The sequence below is a fragment of the Chlorocebus sabaeus genome, chromosome 14 (assembly GCF_047675955.1).
Source record: "Chlorocebus sabaeus isolate Y175 chromosome 14, mChlSab1.0.hap1, whole genome shotgun sequence".
Taxonomy (NCBI): domain Eukaryota; kingdom Metazoa; phylum Chordata; class Mammalia; order Primates; family Cercopithecidae; genus Chlorocebus; species Chlorocebus sabaeus.
This window is the reverse complement of record NC_132917.1, coordinates 74,694,264-74,713,333: the sequence shown is the minus strand read 5'-3', so window position 1 is coordinate 74,713,333 and position 19,070 is coordinate 74,694,264. Positions and strand designations below refer to the sequence as shown.

The 19,070-nt window shown below is 46.7% G+C and overlaps 1 protein-coding gene across 1 annotated transcript in view; it reads right to left on the bottom strand.

Moving 5' to 3' along the window:
• Positions 1-19,070, bottom strand: part of HK2 (hexokinase 2) — a 57,425-nt gene that overhangs the window by 24,329 nt on the left and 14,026 nt on the right. Inside the window, exons 2-3 of the mRNA XM_007970099.3 lie at positions 13,441-13,603; positions 1,490-1,638 (exon numbers count right to left, since the gene is read on the bottom strand). Of these exons, the coding sequence (XP_007968290.1) occupies positions 1,490-1,638; positions 13,441-13,603 (312 nt within the window). The remainder of the gene's footprint in view (positions 1-1,489; positions 1,639-13,440; positions 13,604-19,070) is intronic.

Genomic DNA, 19,070 nt, shown 5'->3' with positions numbered 1-19,070 from the left:
TAGTCTTTCTATTCCTTAGGATCAAAGATACCTATCTTTTCTTCTAGTTTTCTTTCTGTTTCATTTTTAGATAGCATTTTTTCCACTTACTCAAAATCTTTCTAATATCCCAGCAGTTTTAATGTTCTTCAAGGGGGGCCTCATAGTTGTTTTTTGTTTTTAATCCGGACTAAAATGTTTTGCTTATATATTGCATGGAGAGTAGATTTTCTTGATACCCTCTAACTAGGTGGTCTGAGCGATTTTAAGGTTAAGTTTTTCAAGAAAAACTTCACTCACATCTTGAATGTTTAAAATGAATTATTTTTCTCAATTGGCAGAGATGCACTTCATTGTCCTTGCCAGGCTCTAAGGATGATGCTGCAGGGACTGCAAGGTGCCTGGGGCCTGCAGGTTGTCAGGGTACAAGCAACAGGGAGGGTGTTGTTGTAAAAGTTAAAAAATCCACCTAACACATCACTGTCAAGCTACAAGTCTTTTACATAATCACAGCCAACCTTCAGATGTTATTTTGTTTGTTGGTTTTGTCTTATCTTGTTTCTTAAATATTTATCATCTGGGGGATGTGGCCCAAGGCAGGAGATTGAGGCAATGGGAAGAAAAGGCAACCATATCCCCCAACAGGGAACAATGCAATTACTAGCCACAGAGAGTGACAGCATAAGCAGCTATTAGATAAACAGACAAAAATCCCTGTGAAAAAACAGGGCACTAGATTATGCACCAGCACTAAGCAAATACTTAACAGGTATCATCTCCTCTAATCTACACCCCAATCTGTATACTATCATCCCTTTTTACAGATGAATAAACTGAGGCTCTGCCAAGCCCTATCATCTGCCCAGAATCACATAGCTAGAGTGCCTGAATACAGGGCCCAACCTCTTTAATACCTCAGCTTGGTGCAGGCATAGGAGAGGCAGTGGAAAGGCCTCTACCCTTTGTGTCCCTCCTGATGTTATACTGGAGACACGTGACAACTTCGGTAAAGCTCAAATGCCCACAGCCCTAGGGAAGTAGCCTCCCTTCTCCAACCCCAGCATGATAACGAGGAAAGCAGGTTTACCTCAAGGCCACCCCAAAGACAAAATGAGTCTAAAAATATCTCCCCTGCGTGTTCTACTCATGGTCAGAAATTCCTTTCCCAGGAGGGAGCCTTGTGTGGGAGAGAGAACAGCAGACCAGGAGTCAGAAGGCTTGACCTCTTCCAGGTCCTGAGGCCCAAGATGTGACAACACTGAACAGCGCCTTACTTGGATTTAATGCTTCTTCTCTAGTCACTCCTTTTAATACGAGTACATGTTGGGTATAAAATACAACCAGAACAGCCTGGGCTCCAGCCGAGAGGGAGCCCTTACAGCTGTGCTGGCATCCACAAGTGTCTTGGATGACTGCCTATCCAAACACTGGGAGCGGCTGGAGAAAGTGCAGAAAGAACATCCCAAGGAAGTTTTTGTCACCAGGGGCCGCCCTGAGAGAAGGGTCATACCTGGGTGCCACTGCCTCGCATGATGTCCTCGGGGATGGCATAGATCTGGTTCTCCATCTCCACCTTCTGAAGCCCATTGTCCGTTACTTTCACCCAAAGCACACGGAAGTTAGTCCCTCCAAGGTCCAGAGCCAGGAACTCTCCGTGTTCTGCAAAGAAAGGAAGGGTCACTATTAATTTTGGGCAAAACTCTTCCAGGAACCACCAAGACTTAAAACTCCAAGTCCCTCCAGGAATATCTGTGGGGTAAGGGGTGGCCAGTGGGATTCACTTATCTCTACAGACATTACATATAGTCTAATTTCATGCCATACACCTTTACATTATTGTTATTTTTTTAATTCTCAAGAGCTTTATTAAAACCAGAAACTCACGGGGTAGTTTTTTTTAAACCCCTCACCCCCTTCCCATCCTTTCCTCTGAGTCTCCAAAGTCCATTGTATTATTCTTATGCCTTTGCATCCTCATAGCTTAGTTCCCAATTATGAGTGAGAACATATGATGTTTGGTTTTCCATTTCTGAGTTACTTCACTTAGAATAACGGTCTCCACTCCTATCCAGGTTGCTACGAATGCCATTAATTTGTTCCTTTTTATGGCTGAGTAGTATTCCATCACATATACATTACTTTTATAATTCAATCAACAATAAGACAGTTACATCCAACGATGTGCCCTCCTGAGAGCTGACTATCTCCTCAGTGCTTTCAGCAAGCCCCATGCCAGGGGTCCATGCTCCATCCTGTTCCTCCTACCCCCAGAACACCAAATTGTGATCACAGTATTAAATTTACTTTCTGATGTTTGTATATCATGTTTGCATATAATGTTTGCGTACTGCAACTGCAGTACTAAATTTACTTTCTAATGTTTGCATATTATGAGGCCCATGTCCTGCAGCAAGATCAAAGGGGTCAAGTAATGGAGTGGAATGAGGTCCAATTCACTAAAAACTAAGAGGCCTGGTGAATAAGCCAAGCAAGTCCCCCCTCAAAGGATCTCAGGCTTATTAGAATGCAAGAGAATGCTGACCCCAGAGCATGTATGTACGACAAGAGTCAGGTCACTCATGCCACAGAAAAGCTCTGAGAGAGCAGGAGAGAGGCCAAGTGAGACTCCAGAAAGGAGCCACAGACACAGATGGGTGAAGACTGTCATGTGTCACTGGGAAGGTGCAGTTCCTACCCTCCAGGAAACAGCAGTGTAGACAGGAAACATCCAGATCCTGGATGATAATACCACCGACTACGGGGAAGGGACCCATTGTGTGGCACAGAATGAAAGTGCTGAAGAGGCGCGGAGCCTGCAGCGGGACAGGGGCTGGTGGGGCAGGCAAGGCGCATCCCCAGGTGACTGCCAACCGTGAGCAGCACTGCCAGTCTTCTGCTGCCCTGCCACGACCTTCTCAAAGGATGCAAGGCAATTAATTTCCCCAGGGATTCACTTATTGGCATGTTTGTCAACACTCAACCCCTTTCCCGGTGGGAGAACAGCACTGAAGTGAAGCGGAACAGGTCAGAGGTCAGGGAGAGGCTCTGACTCAGTAACCCAAGAATGTTTGTTTTACACCGAGGTCCACTCAGCACCTCCAGCACTTAGGCCCTGAGAAAAGCCACATCTGCCCAGCTCCCTGAGAGCATCACCCACAGTCCCCAGGGTTCCAAGGGGAAAAAGGGTAGATATTATCCACCAGAGACCACACAAGCAGAAGTGTGTTGGCAGCGTGACACACTGAGACTGGCTCTGGATCTGGAGTCCAATCACCTGCTCCAGAACCCCGGCCACTCTCCAGCAGAGGCAAGTTCCTGAGCCTCTGAGCCTCAGCTGCCTCATCTCTAAAATGGGAACATCGCATCTCATTGGGTTGCTGTGAGGGGAAAAATTAGACAAGTGTGGTGCGGGACCAAGAACTCAGGACATACTCACTAAGTACTAGGTACTCTCTCTCCGGGCTCTCGGCAAGCCCTGTCCCACAGCCTCACTTGAGTGTCCCAGGCCAACGACAGCAGAAGGGATTGCAGAAACCTGTCCAAGAAAAGTCACTGGAATCAGCTCCAGTGACTACAGCATTCCTCCTTAGGGGCACTACTTTTCCATTTCCTGCCCTGACTAGATGTGGCCCCACCCCTAGCTACAGCTGCGGGCTAACTACAGCAACATCGCCCTCATCTGGGGTTAGCCTGCCTGCCTCATGGCCATGGTTGACTTTTCCAGACACTCCAGCTCTGAGCCTTCCCCAGTAGTGGGAACTCAGCCAAATTCTAGGAAACGCAATGTGGTGGCTGTCATGAGGGATGAAAGGGATATCAAAGATGAACTGCCTCATCAGCACTCTCAAGTCCAGGATACACGCGATCCGCTGAATCAGTGACCACAGGGGACTGAGGCGGCGAGGCTGCCCCGGTGGGTCGTCATCCGAGGCCAGCCCAGCTGGACTCACCAGAGGCCACCGCTCCACCAAGAACGGGTGGTGTGCAGGATTTTCTGATGGACTGAAGGAAAAACACAAATAATAAAGTATTGCTGATAACCCTGTTCCCAGGAGGGAGGTCCTCTCTTGCTTTGCTTACAGGACTCCTCTGGAACACACATTCCCTGACACCCCTCCTCCCTGCGGCGCTCCTCCACACACACAGGAAGCCACAACCACCATAGCCAAGGACTGCATTCCTTCCAAGCCCGGAATCTGAGGCAGGCCTAGCACTGTGACTCGGCAGTCCTGAGATGGACCCTCTCCTAATGCCCGTGCATGAGAGGCTCCCACAGAGGAGTGGTGAGGTACTGGACCTCAGACAGGTGGGCAGGCCTCGTTTTGAATTCCAGCTCAGCGGTTTCACTACCTGTGTGGTGTGGGCACATCACAGGGCTCTCTCACCTCACCTATAGAACAGGATTCTACAGCGGTTGTGACGCTTACGTGAAACATGGACTACGTTGCATGTGAACATACAGAAACACACAGGCCGGATGCGGTGGCTCATGCTGGTAATCCCAGCACTTTGGGAGGCCAAGGCGGGCAGATTAGTTGAGGTCAGGAGTTTGAGACCAGCCTGGCCAACATGGTGAAACCCTGTCTCTACTAATACAAAAATTTGCCGGGCATCGTGGCATGGCCCTGTAATCCCAGCTACTGAGGAGGCTGAGGCAAGAGAATCACTTGAACTCAGGAGGTGGAGGTTGCAGGGAACTGAGATCTCACCACTGTATCCCAGCCTGGGCGATAGAGCCAGACTCTGTCTCAAAAAAAAAAACCCAAAGAAGAAACACAGTAATTATTCCTCCGTTAATAGATTTTATCAAGGTACTTGTTCCCTTTCTCCCTGTCAAGGCCGTGGAGGTTTGTGGCATGCTCTGGTGTACAGCAAGGCAGGACAGAGGTTTGGTGTAACTACGATTGGCACTAATTTGTGGGTGCCAAAAAAATGGCATGTCCAGAGTGTCTACAACATAGGGCTCACATGACATGGCGCTGGCTATAAGCGCACAGCAAATACCATTGCCAAGGACTTTCTTTCATTCTTAAGAAGGTCAGATCTGTTTCCAAAAGGGCTCTAGTGACTAATGGCACTGTGGAGGGCAGGGCTAGCACAAGGGAGGCAGCTCAGGGGCTGCTGCCATAGTTGAGCTGAGCAGCCAGCGAGGGCATGGGCTCCAGGGCCATGGAGGGTGGCCAACCATCCCAGTTTGCCCAGGATGGAGGGGTTTCCTATGACATAGGACTTTCAATGCCAAAACTGGGAGAGGCTTGGGAATCAGAATGCTGGACTGTATTTGATCCAACCATACAGCCTCCAGCTCTTCCTTGTCACTCAATGCCTGAGGCACGCAGCCATAAACTTGGAGTCAGGTCAAAGGCACACACGCATACTTTCACATTCAGTTCCTGAACCAATCCTATATTTATAACTTAATGCCCCTAAAGGGACCTGCCCTTCCTGCCCTACAATAGCACTTCCAGTGGCCCCAGGTAACTGCACTGAACATTCCAATCATTCTCTATGGGGTGACTCTGGGTTGAGGGGATCTTGTTTTCTTCCTTTAGTTTTCAAGCACCTGCTAGCACACAACAGTGGACTGCTCTGAGAATGTATGGCATATACTCCAAATGAAACGAGGACCAAAAAGATACATCTCCAAGTCCTAAGCAGGTAATGAGGCAAGACACAGGTCTCAAGGCACGTATTTTCCATGTACCCAGAATCGCCATGATCACTACCACACCTGGCAGCCTCTTTTTAACCCCCAGGATTCCAGTTACTCCATTACAATGCAATGCCGGCCACCATTCAAGAGCTCAGCCATACAGAAGTATTCAATACTCCGTGCCATTAAAGGCATTGAATCACAGTTAATGCTGGTGTCTGGTACAGACTAGGAATGGAGTGAGCTGATCTTCTACATCATTTGTTTTCAAATGCAACAGAATGCTTATTTCCAAATAAAATCGGTGGACCAAATACCACAACGTAAAATAGAGAAAAACAGAGCTGCTCCAACTGAAGGGAGAGGCGTGGAACACGTAAAACACATGACTAGCACCCCAAAGCTCCTAGGACACCTCTTGGAAAGCATCACTCTGGTGCTCTTTTTACCCAGGAAGTGTTTCTTAAGTTCAAAATAGGTGCCAGTCACAGAGAGGTGTAATTAGCCCCACAGGTGTGAAACCACTCTTCAAAGGGTTAAAACACGATTACGTTTCAATATTGTGTAGGCTTTGAGCATGTTCAGCTTTTTAGGCAGGCAGACCTGGGTTCAAATCCCACTCTAACATGTATTAGCCATGTAACTTTAGGCAATTTATTAGAAATCTGACACTCAGATTTCATCATCTGTTTTAAAAGGGTTATGATGACCTCCTTCTAGTCAGCCCCCTCCCTCCACAACCCAGAACAAGAACACAGGAAAACACACACATATACATATACACATACACATACACACACGCACCTTGTCAAGATTCAGTGCAAGGAAGTGTAAGGCATTTGGCACAACGCCTGACAATGTTAAGTGCCATCTGCTGTACTGAGGATATCTATCAGTACAATCTTCAATTTATATTGCCTGGACTACGTAAGTCCACTAATTAACTTGCTGTGTGCTAGCTCTGGATGTATGTCTCCGCTGTACAGTAGTTAATATAATGCAGAGCAACCAAGATAAGGGCTTCTTTCGGGTTTAACCAGCTTCCATGCAACGTATCACCAGCCCGGTCTCCCTTTATCATATCATGTGCTTGCATTATATGGCCCGATATCTCTAATTGTTTTGTCTACATGGGCCTTATCTCCCCAGCACAACTTTCACTCTTCAAAGGCAGGGCACGAGGCAGCTTAGTACACTGCTGCTGCACAGAGGACCAAGCCTTGGAGAGGACTGTTGAATGAACTGAACAGCTAGGCCTGGGTTAGTAAGAGAAGAAACCATACATTGTGCTAGCAGCATGGAAGGTACATAAAATGTGCCACTGGTGGCGTGCTTAAAAGCCCAGGCATTAGCAATTTGGCTGGCTGAGTTCCAATCCCAATGCTGCCACTTGCTCACTATGTGACTTTGGGCAAGTTGCCTAACTGCTCCAAATCTATTTTCTTTTTCTGTGAAGTAGAGTTCAGCATACCTGCCATTGGATGACTGTAAGAAATGAGATAGCTCAAACACAGCGTTTAGCACAGTACCTGGCACTTACGATGTCTACAATTTTTATCATCACCATCATCACCGTTACCATCGGCATCATGGTTCCCTGCTCTCTAGAGGGGTTAAGTCTGGCTAGAGGATGGAGGTATACTTACCTGTGAAAATAATTCACAATTCAGAGATGAAGAAGAGTCACATGATCGATTTGACACTGCCTTTACCCTCGCTCTGTCTCATGAGGCATAGTTATATCCAAACGATCTTGCCAAGACAAGGGTGATAAAGACACCACAAAGATACTTCATTTCTAAGTTAGACCATGCGGCTGGCACATTTTCAGTTGGGTTGTACTTGAGCTTCTTATTTGAATGATACAAAGCCAACTCGTATTTAGGATCCATTTAAAAAGATGATCATCTGATTTTCCCTAGAAACTTTTGCTCAGCAGCACAAGCCAATGTAAACTGTGAATCTTATGGCCATGGAGTCAGGACTATCTATGCTTACATCCCAACTGTCACCGTCTGACCACAGGTGACCTTGGCAACCATCAATCCTTTTTTAGCCTTGGTTGCCTCATTTTTAAAGTGAGAATGACTCTCTTGTAAAGTTTTTGTAGAGAGTAAAATAGATTTATGTAAATAGCCTAGTACAGACACCATGGGTGCTCATTAAATGCTATCAATTCTTTCTGCATTCCCTTTTTTTTTTCGGAGTCTCACTGTCGCCCAGGCTGGAGTGCAGCGGCATGATCTCAGCTCACTGCAACCTCTGCCTCCCAGATTCTCCTGTCTCAGCCCCCAAGTAGCTGGGACTACAGGCCCACGCCACCACAACTGGCTAATTTTTTGCATTTTCAGTAGAGATGGGGGTTTCACCATGTTGGCCAGGCTGGTCCTGACCTCAAGTGATCTACCCACCTTGGCCTCCCAAAGTGCTAGGATTACAGGTGTAAGCCACTGCGCCCAGCCCCTACATTCCCTTTTAAGATGGAAATGTCCTCTGAAAGCCAGGCCCTTATCTGTGGCCCCTATGTGTGGTGGGGCCCCTGACAGAATTGTGTTAGGACTGGTACCACAGTCCCACGCAGGGTCGTGGCACAGATTAGGGCTGCCTACAGAGAGGTCAAGATTGTGTGATTCCTGGCAAATACAAATGAATGCTTTCTTTAATCAACTCTCCACTGAAAAAAAGAAACAAGGGCATACAGACAACAAATGCTGTTGAGGATATGGAGCAGGCAGAGCTCTCATACATTATTGGTGGGAGTATAAATGGTTCAACAATTTGGGGAAAAGGTCTGGCAATTTTCTAAAAATTAAACGTATACCAAACTCTATGAATGATCCAGTAATTCCACTCCTAGTTGATTATACAAGAAACTAAAAACGTGTCCACAAAAAGGCTCGTGCAATAATGTCCATAGCAGCTTTACTCAAATAGTCAAAAAGTGGAAACTGCCCAGGTGTCCATCAATATTCATATCATAGATTCTAATCATACTATGAAATCAGCAACCAAAAGGAACGAGACACTGATAGACACAACACAGATAAATCCCACATTATGAAAAGTAAAAGAAGACTTGCATAAAAAACAAATACTGTATGAGTCGATTTATGTGAAGTTCTGGAACAGGCAACACTGATATATGTGGAAAATAGAATGTGATTGCCTCTGGGGGGTCAGGAACAGGGACTGACTGGGAAGGGGCTCAAGGTAACTTTCTGGGGTGATGGTAATGTTCTCTATCTTGATGGAGGTTTTTTTTTTAGTTGTATACATTTATGAGATACAAGTCTAATTTTGTTACATGGATATACTGCACAATGGTGAAGTTAGGGCTTTCAGTGTATCCAACACCCACTGTACCCGTTAAGTAATTTCTCATCATCCACACCGCCCCCACCCTCCTACCCTCATGCCCCCACCCTCCTACCCTCACCCTTCCAAGTCTCCGTTTATCATTTCACTTTCTATGTCCATGTGGAGACATTTTTAGCTCCCACTTATAAGTGAAAACATGCAGTATTTGTCTGCTTTGGAGCTGTTTCACTTAAAATAACAGCCTCCAGTTCCATCCATGATGCTGCAAAACACATTATTTCATTCTATTTTAAGACTGAACAGTATTCTATTATGTATATATACCACATTTTCTTTATCCCATCATCTGGCCATTGATGGGCATTGACTCCACATCTTTGCTATTGTGAATGGTGCTGTAATAAACATACAAGTGCAGGCGTCTTTTTGGTATGATTTCTTTTCCTTTGGGTAGATACTCAATAGTGAGATTGCTGGATGGAATGGTAGTTCTATTCTCAGTTCTTTGAGAAACGTCCATACTGTTTTCCATAGAGGCTGTACTTATCTACATTCCCACCAACAGTGTATAAGCATTCCCTTTTCTGATGGAGGTTGTATTAAACAGGTGTATTTGTCAATTCATCAGATAAATTCTTTTTTTTTTGAGACGGAGACTCACTCTGTGGCCCAGGCTGGAATGCAGTGGCATGATCTCGGCTCACTGCAAGCTCTGCCTCCCGGGTTCACACCATTCTTCCTGCTTCAGCCGCCCACCACCATGCCTGGCTAATTTTTTGTATTTTTAGTAGAGATGGGGTTTCACTGTGTTAGCCAGGATGGTTAACTCACATACCTTTTCTTAGTAAATTTGGCAATGAGCGTGCCTTTTGCAGTAGTGGTTTGTGGCTGCAGGAGTGTTTGTAGCGGATGTGAGAAAGTCACATATCTGATTCTCCCTTAATTCTCAGAAAACCAATCCCCATGAAGTTTCCCCTTTCCACAAATGGGGAAATAGAGGATCACAGCATAAATTGCTCTGGAGCACACAGCTTGAATTCAAACCCATTTGAACGTATAATTCTGATTCTCACCTCTCACCCCACACTGTCCTGAAACTACACATTTCATGCCAGCGAGAAATGAAATGCTAATCTAGAACCAAACTGGGCCAAGGATCATTTAAGGCAGTGGCTTTCAAACTGCAAGGTAAAAAAACATTTAGTAGGTTCCGACTAGCAACCTTCTTAAAGCCTAGAAGACAAACCCAACTTCATCATGTTTCAGAATAAATTCTGGTCCCCAAATGTATTTCCTTTCATATAAATATTTATATGCATGTGTTTCTTGATGTGAAGATATAGTCCAGAAACGTTAGAAAGCTATGGATTTAAAGATTGGCTTCCTCTAGATCTGGGGTTTGATTTTTCAGATTTGAAAAGTAATACTAGTCATGAACAGGCTGAGAAACGAAGGTTCTGAGAAAGGTGGCGCTGAACAGGTGTCCCTGGAGCAAATGCCTCGAGCCTTCTGTGGAAGAGGGATGCAGTTTCACCCGCAGCAGCAATGGCAGGCACCCAGGCTGTGTGCGACCACATGGGAGGGAATCGCTAACACAACTTCACCTCGGCCTTTCCTCTCAGCACTTCACTAGGGTGCTGACAACAGAGAATTTTCATTTTTGATAGTCTGTATCAACTTAGGAATCACCTATTTTCACTGCCATAATCCATAACTCATACCCCCAACTGACAAAACAAAACTTGAAAGCCCTGATGCTGACCACTTTATTTTTTTTTAATTTATCTATTTTTGTTTGTTTTTTGAGACACAGTCTCATTCTGTCACCCAGGCTGGAGTGCAGTGACGCAAACTCAGCTCACGGCAACCTCCACCTCCTGGGTTCAGGCAATTCTGTCTGCCTCAGCCTCCCAAGTAGCTGGGATTATAGGTGCGATTATAGTAGGTGGGATTATAGTAGAGACAGTGTTTCACTATGTGAAACCGGGTGTGGTGGTGGGTGCCTGTAATCCCAGCTACTCAGGAGGCTGAGACAGGAGAATCGATTGAACCTGGGCAGAGGCTGCAGTGAGCTGAGATCGTACCACTGAGTGACAGCAAAACTCCACCTAAAACAAACAAACAAAAAATTCTAATACATTGCCATTATAAGCAACACTGTAAAGAACATTATTGGGCCATGTCTCCTTGGATTCATACAGGAGTCTGTTCAAGGCATATAGTTGGAAGTGGAATTGCTGAGTTGTTATATATACATATGTTCCACTTTACAGAAACACAAAAATGAACTAAGACACCATCCAATGAACACCAAGGGTTTATCTCCCATTACAGGATCTCAGATGTGTTTGTGTAAATAGACTAGCATACTAGTTCTAGTAGATGTGCAGAACAGACTGGAACTGCTGGGTCCAACCTCTTTACTTTACAAAAACAAAGGCTGAGTCCCAGAGAGTATGGAGGTGAGGAGCTAACCTATGGACTCCCTGCAGATGGGGAGGGAGGGATTAGGTATGGGTTTCCTGCAATCTGGTCTCCATTATTCCAGGAGCCACTTCCTTTGTTTCAGTGAGTAAGACATTTCAGTATGTGCTGCAAACAGCGCAAGCTTCAAAGTGCATGGGAGGTCTTGGTGCCTCCAGCTTCAGGAAAGCAATGAGAATTTTGAAAGCTTGCCCCATAATTAGTTCTCCCCAACAAACTTAATTCACCTGCCTATAATACAGGCTAAACAATCAGTCCCAACTCCATTCCAAAAATTTTTAGTTGAGCATTTGCAGTGTGCTCCAGCACCAAGTGCACAGGCTAACACATACATGAACACATAGAACGCATCACGTGTAGTACCGATGCCTGAACTTCGGCTTCCGCAAGCTTGATTCCTAACTCGGCATCTCACTGGCTGTATGATTTTGGATGACTTTTTGACATTCGAGCCTCAAATTCCTCATCTATAAATTGTGGATAAAATTTGTACTTACCATAAAGGTTTCTGAAAAGTAAATGAGTTAATACATTGAGGTGCCCAGAAGAGTCCTTAGCCCATATGTATTTAGAAAAGATTTAGGGTACTTACTTAGTGCTAGTGCTGGGTGAAATAAAGACAAGGCCTTGGCCTTCAGGAGTACATTTATCTGAATGTCAAACAACAATCTGAGAAATGGGTGTGGTTTCCAGTCAGAGGGAGTGGTAGGTAAACATGCCAATCTAGAGGACATGGAAGAGATAAGAGGCCCCTCACCTTGAGGGTCTCTTTAAAGGGCCAAGAAACACACTCAGGAAACAATCCTAAACAAGGTCATACCCTCAGCATTGGGTCCAGGCTGGGTCCCAAGGCTTCAGCAAACACTTATTTTGGGAACCATACAGTCTCATTAGACAAACCAGGTCCCTAGAGGCACTTAGGGAGATGAGCCTCAAGGACACACGTGTGCTAGAAATAGCACAGGCACTTGGCATTCACAAGCCCTGACCCACACCCTGCCCCTAACTCCCCTCCCAACAACGCCCCTGCAGCTGCCTCACCAGCGACCTGTCAGCTTCCTGGAGATCTCATCCCCCTTAGGTTGTCGGACATTGTGCTTCCTGCTTCTTCCTCTGCCCTGGCAGCTGCCCCTTGGGCTCCCTCTCCTGCCCTCCAGATGTGAGTACCTACCCGCCACCCTCCACCCCTCATGGGCCTCACAAGCACCTCATCTCTAAAATGGAGACACCTATTATGAGGATTAAATAAAAGCTCTGACACGACTTTGTTCGGTCCCCTTCTCTGGGATGCTGCCATTCCCAGGCAGCTGGGCTCCACACCCAGGCCCCACCCTTGAATCCTCTTTCTGCCCACCCACCACCACCCACCAGGGCCATGTCTTGTGTTCTACCAGTCGGGCCTCGCTCCCCCTCCACTCTACCTATACTGCCAAAGACGTAACGTTACCAAGACACTCCTGAAAAACTTGCGTTTACTCCCCAAGGCTACTGCAGAGACTAAACGTTTTAGGCTTGCATTCAAGGCCTTCAGTGATCTAGCCCTAATCCACTGGACCTTTCCAACTTGAATCTCCACCATGATCCTTTTTCCCCTACCTGATTAAATCACTTGCTGGGTGGTGCACCATAAAATAAGGATTCTGGGCTGGGTGTAGTGGCTCACGCCTGTAATCCCAGCACTTTGGGAGGCCGAGGCGGGCGGATCACGAGGTCAGGAGATTAAGATCATCCTAGCTAATGGAGATCGAACCACTGAGCTCCAGCCTGGGTGACAGAGTGAGACTCCGTCTCAAAAAAAAAGGATTCTGTATCCAAATAAGGTGATTAAACAAAGCTTTTCCCAAGCTTCCTGTCCATCCGTCACACAGCCTTCCATTCAATTCCCTGGATGCTTCCCTTAGCCACGGTTGGTTTCCGAGGCTTTTGAGTTATTTGGGTCCTGAATAAAGCCAACTAAATCACCCCCAAGTAACGCAGCAGCTAGAGCCATCCCCCAGGTGCCGCACCTGTCCCATCTGGAGTGGACCTCACAAAGGTGGGCAGCATCTTCACTGCTGCAGTGGGGTGGGTGGTGGCTCCAAGCCCTTTCTCCATCTCCTTGCGGAACCGCTTAGAGATCTCCAAGAGGGTCTCATCAGAGAGGCGCATGTGGTAGAGATACTGGTCAACCTGAAAGGGGAGGAAGAGCAAAGACCACTGGTTAAATAAATTATGGCATAGGTCTATGTCATGGAACACCACTCAGCCCTTCAAAAGAACAAAATTTGTTATGTACAGAAAGTTATTATTAAAGACCATTAGTAGCAAACGATTTGACAGGACTTTGTCTTAAAAAAAAAAATTAAAATTATAAAAATAGACCTAATTTTTGAAGAACTGGTGCATACCAGAGGAAAGGCCTATTAGGGCAGAGGAGAGTTATTTTCAGAATGGTTGAGTCGGAAGACCTGTGACAACATCACTGGAGCCAGGGTTCACTACCCTCATCTCTTGTTCCCCCAGCACCTAACATGGCCAATCACATCAATCCCATTGCCCCTCACCCTAGGCCGGGTAGCCATCACCTTTTTCCTGGACTCCTACAATCCCCAGTTCGGCTTTTACCTCTTCCATCCACTTTCCACGCCCAGCCAGACTCAGCCTGAAAGCCAGCTGATCCCTGGCTTTCAGGGCTTTCCGTTGGAACAAAGCTCAAAATCCTTTCAGGGCCCCACCTCCTAATCGGGCCTCTAGCCACCTCCTAATCTTTTTTTTTTTTTTTTTTTTTAACAGGGTATCGCTCCAGTTGTCCAGGCTGGAGTGCAGTGATGAGATCTCAGCCAGCCTAAGGTGATGCTCCCACCTCAGCCTCCTGAGTAGCTGGGACTTTCAGGCACCTGCCACCTTGTCTGGCTAATTTTGTTGTTGTTGTGTGTGTGTGATTTTTTTTTTTTTTTTTTTTTTTTTTGAGGCTGAGTCTCACCCTGTTACCCAGGCTGGAATGCAATGGTGCAATCTCGGCTCACTGCAACCTCTACCTCCCGAGTTCAAGCAATTCTAGTGCCTCAGCCTCCCAAGTAGCTGGGATTACAGCAGTGTGCCACCACACCCAGCTAATTTTTTTTTTTTTTTTTTTTTTTTTTCAGCAGAAACAAGGTTTCACCATGTTGTCTAGGCTGGTCTCAAACTCCTGGACTCAAGCAATCCACCCGCCTCGGCCTCCCAAAGTGCTGGGATCAAAGGGGTGAGCCACCGCGCCCGGCCCCACCTCCTAACCTTATGGTAAGGCTGCACTCTTTGTGTAGATTCTCTCCCTGGTTCAGTTCCCCAACTTCCCCAACTTGCCCATCCCTGCGCCTTGGAGCTCATGCACACAGGCCCTCCAGGTATATGCCCTGCCAATCTGCTACCAGTCCTTCAGGCCTCTCTCCATAGAGGCTTCTTCTCATCCTCCAGATCACAACAGTCAGGCTCCCTGTTATTCTAAGAACTTGAGCTTTTCCCTTCACAAGACTATCCACAATTTGGAACTAAATATTTATTAGGGTCCAAATCATAAGCACCAAAGGCTAGAAGAACAATGTCTACTTGTTCACCTTTGCATACCTGGAGGCTGGCACGGTACCTGGCACAATGGAGAGGCTCTATGTAAATGAGAATGCAGCCTCTGTGCTCAGGTGGAGGCAACTCCCCCTAGTTCTTTCACTGAATCTGTTTCCCACATAAATTCCCATGAACTTTTCCCAGATTTAAACCAGGAGAATGAGAAGCATCAGATAACTCTCACTTGTTTGTTTGTTTTGTTTAATCTTTTATTTATTAATTTCTTATTGAGGCAGGGTCTTGCTATATTGAGACAGGGTCTTGCTATATTGCCCAGCTTGTTTCCAACTCCTGGAATCTACCTCAGCCTCCAGGGCTGTGGGCCACTAGCCCCCCACCCTCCATCCCACAAGCTGGGTCCCTGACCTCTAGTTCCTACAATATCTGGGAGCCAAGGTGCTCCTGAGGAGGCCTGGACCTCCCCCACAAGGACATTTGAGGCTCCCCAGGAAGATAAAGGGTGCAGCTTCAGCCTGACACTAGACAAGCCCCCTTCTTTTTGGTGAAGTGTCAGACAAGTCTCTAGCCATCTCCAGTGACCCTAGTGTAAGGGCAACTCTGACCACCCCAGAGTCCTCCCACTCCAGATCCAGTGACACATTGACTGGCCCAGGAATGCTACTTCACAACTTTCACATCTCAGGGCTAATGTACAAAGTCTGGGGCTACCCAGACCAGAGGCCAGTGGGAGGCCACATCTAGGAAAAGCCTGAGATGCACTCATGGGCAACTGTAATAATGGCAAGCCCTCATGTGGCTCCTGCTTTGCGCCAGATCCTATTCTCCACGTTTGCTCCCATTATTCATTTCATCCTTAGAACAGCCCTCTGAGGTAGGAAGTGTCAGCACCTCTATTCTACAGAAAGGGGAAGTCACACAGACACGAGGGGCCATGCTTGGCTTGATAGAGCAGTCTGGCTGGCCTGTGCTCTTGTCCACTCTGCTAGATGACTGCCACCTACCTGCCTGGATACAGCAGGGTCTATGCAGGTCAAACAGCATTGCAGTGAATACAGGCTGGCCATATCCATTAAAAGGCCATCTTCTATTCCAGTCATCTCCCAATGCAGGCCTGAACGGCAGACAGTGGAGAGTGAGGCCCACAGGGGTGACCGAGCAGGTTGAGGGCAGCAGACATGTCTCTGAACATTGTCATGAGGGAGACACCTGACAAAGACACTCCCACCTCACTACTTTCCCAAAGAGAAGAAAGGCCCAGAAGCCTCACTGATGCTCCTCACCTCCCCGCCAACTCCACCCTCTATAGAAGGCTTCAGATGTTTGCAAAGGGCGCAGGAGTTCCTGCACTGAGAAGCTCAGCCTGTACCACCTCATTAAAAGGTCCCATCATCATGTCCAGAAGCATGAGGTTGTGCACACAAAAGAATTAATTCTATAGCAGCCAATCTTAGTTTATCTTCGATGTTTAAACTGCTTCCAGACTTGTTGGAAATCCAGTCAGACACTTCTCATCCTTAACCCTCGAAGAATCAAATTAAATGGTCACCCTTTATCCACCTTGCCTTTTGTCCCATAGATAACCATCTTCCACGTGTTCAATGACAGATGAAAACAGTAGTGGTGATACTTACAGCGGCTAAACATTCCTCAAGTATTTCTCACCTGTCAGGCACCATCCTCCGGCTTTACTGACCTGTTCTCCATTATCTTTGTAAAACTTCTGTACCCCCATTTTATAGATCACTTGGGTGATGAGGGGCAGAACTGGGATTTCACAGAGGTCTCTCTGGCCCCAATGCCAGGCCCTCAGGACAGCCACCCTCGCCTGTCCTGTGGGCCCCCTTAGTGTGGATGGGCACTCCCTGCCTGCCCTGTGGTTTCTTGGATGACCCTGGGACCTTAGTTTCCTCTCCATCGCATGAGGAGACTAAGAGAGAGGATACGAAACAGTGAAAAATGTCCAGGCCAGTAGCTTGGCTCAAACTTTCCCTCTTTCACATCGGAGCTCTTTTAACTATCAAAACTTGAGAATAGATGGCACCAGGGCATGATGATGTGTTCACTCAGCTTATTGGGGCCACTCAGGAAGGGATAATTAATAATTAATCACTTAATGTCACAGCTTCCTAAACACACCAGTGGAGCCCACCCAGCCCTGGTAGGCATTGCTGTGTTGGTGGGCACTGCTGTGTTGGTAGCCAAGGGAAGCGGAAGTCAGAAACAAGAAGCAGCCACCATACAAAGATGATTTTCCTGGATTGGGAAGGAGATGAATGCAATTTTCAGAATCTTGCCAACTTTCACCCACAGTGCCATCATTGGAGGGAGCACCAGGCCCAATGTCAAGGGAGAAAGCCAAGCAGGTGATAGCAGATGTACACACAGCAGTGGGAATGCAGCTTAAAAGTATTCACCCTTAGAAAGGAAAGGCCCTTAGGGTAACTAGTTCAAAAATCCCACTAAACATAGTATTCGAGTTTATCTAGTTCGTCTCTCTCCACCTAGTCATCCAGCCGGGGTTTGAATACTTCCAATCCTGAGAGGCACACTAGTTCTCTAAATTCCATTATTGAACAGCTCTACTTGTTTCAAAGTTTCCTCAATCAAAGATAAATCTGCTTTCTGATACTTCTGCCTAATCTCCATCCTGTCACTTGTGATAAGAGTTTCCAAACTTGCTGCACATCAGAATCACATGAGGAGCTTCCAAAAAAAACAGTAAGAATTCCAAGGATCCATTCCAGACTAACCAAATGACACCTCTAGGGCTGGGGCTCAAACACTTTCCCCTCTCTTCTGGCGGGTTTCCAATATGCCAATAATGTGCTCGTGGTTGGCCCTATTCTGATCAACTCTGCATACCACTTTTCTACCTGGGATCTTTGAGAATCAGTGGTTAAGATATTAGGCCAGCTGTGTCCCTGTGAAGTAATCCTGTGTTGATCCAGACTGCTGGGAGTTGGGAAGACAAACCCTACATTTGTTGTTAAGAGATGTAAGTTTCTGGAAACTATCAAAGCAGACTCATTCAGGTCAACCCTCGATTTGTAGCTTGTGGTGGTGATGGGAGTGCTCTGGCATCAGAAACACCAGTATGCAAATCCTAGTGGTGGCGTTCATTAGAGGTTGTGCGACATTAGAGGACTCACTCTTAATCTGAACCTCAGTTTCCTCTCCACAAAGCCCCACACGATAGTCATAAGCATAACTGTGGGGACAAATGAGTTCTCTATCACCCTCCCCTTTCCTTCCACCCCTTCTTTCTTCTAAGGCTTCTCTCCACCCAGGGGCACCTTCAGGCAATCAGACATTTCTCAACCCTCCTTAGTCACAAAGCAGAGGCTGTTTCCCCAAACTATTCCTTCTCTTTCTGTGATAGGTGTGGACAAGGCTGTTTCTCTTTAAATCTCTATCTGGGAGAGAGGAGGAAAGGGGGAGGGGGCATTCCAGGCTGGGGAATCAGAGGCAGGCCAGAGCAAAGCCTGGCTGAGGAACGGGTTACCTTCCCGTCTGCCAACCTGCCAGCCCAGGAAGAAAGGGCGTGTGTTAGACAGAAAGAGATAGCACTGTTAGTTGATATCTCTTCAGCAAGGGTTAGATTAGAGCTTCCTCATTGGGTAATTTTGGTCAGTTTCAGTTTTTCCCATAACATACCAGTCTGACATGCCCGCTTCCTCTACAGAATTGGGGATGGTGTCAGGGTAAGCCCTAAAGAGAAATTAACCCCATACTCTCTAGGAATTAAGATAATATCCAAAATGGGAAGCCATTAACAACCATCCCCTTAAGTACCTACATTTTCTTCCAGACCAGCACTTAAAAAAGGAGAGGAAATTGTGTCACTGTCAGAAAGCAAGGAATGGAGAGAACAAAAGAGGACACTCATGGAGGCTCCACTTCGAAGTATGCAGTGGGCAGGGTGGGCCAGACAACAGTCCTGGCCAGGTATGGAGGAGCTCAGGAATGGCCTGGAGGTGAGTGCAAGAAAGGGATCTCAGAGAAACCAAGGCCCATCGGGGAGCAGCCTCAACCCAGGTCACACAGTTGAAACTAGAATATGGATCACCCGGATGAATGTCAACCCTTCTGGTCC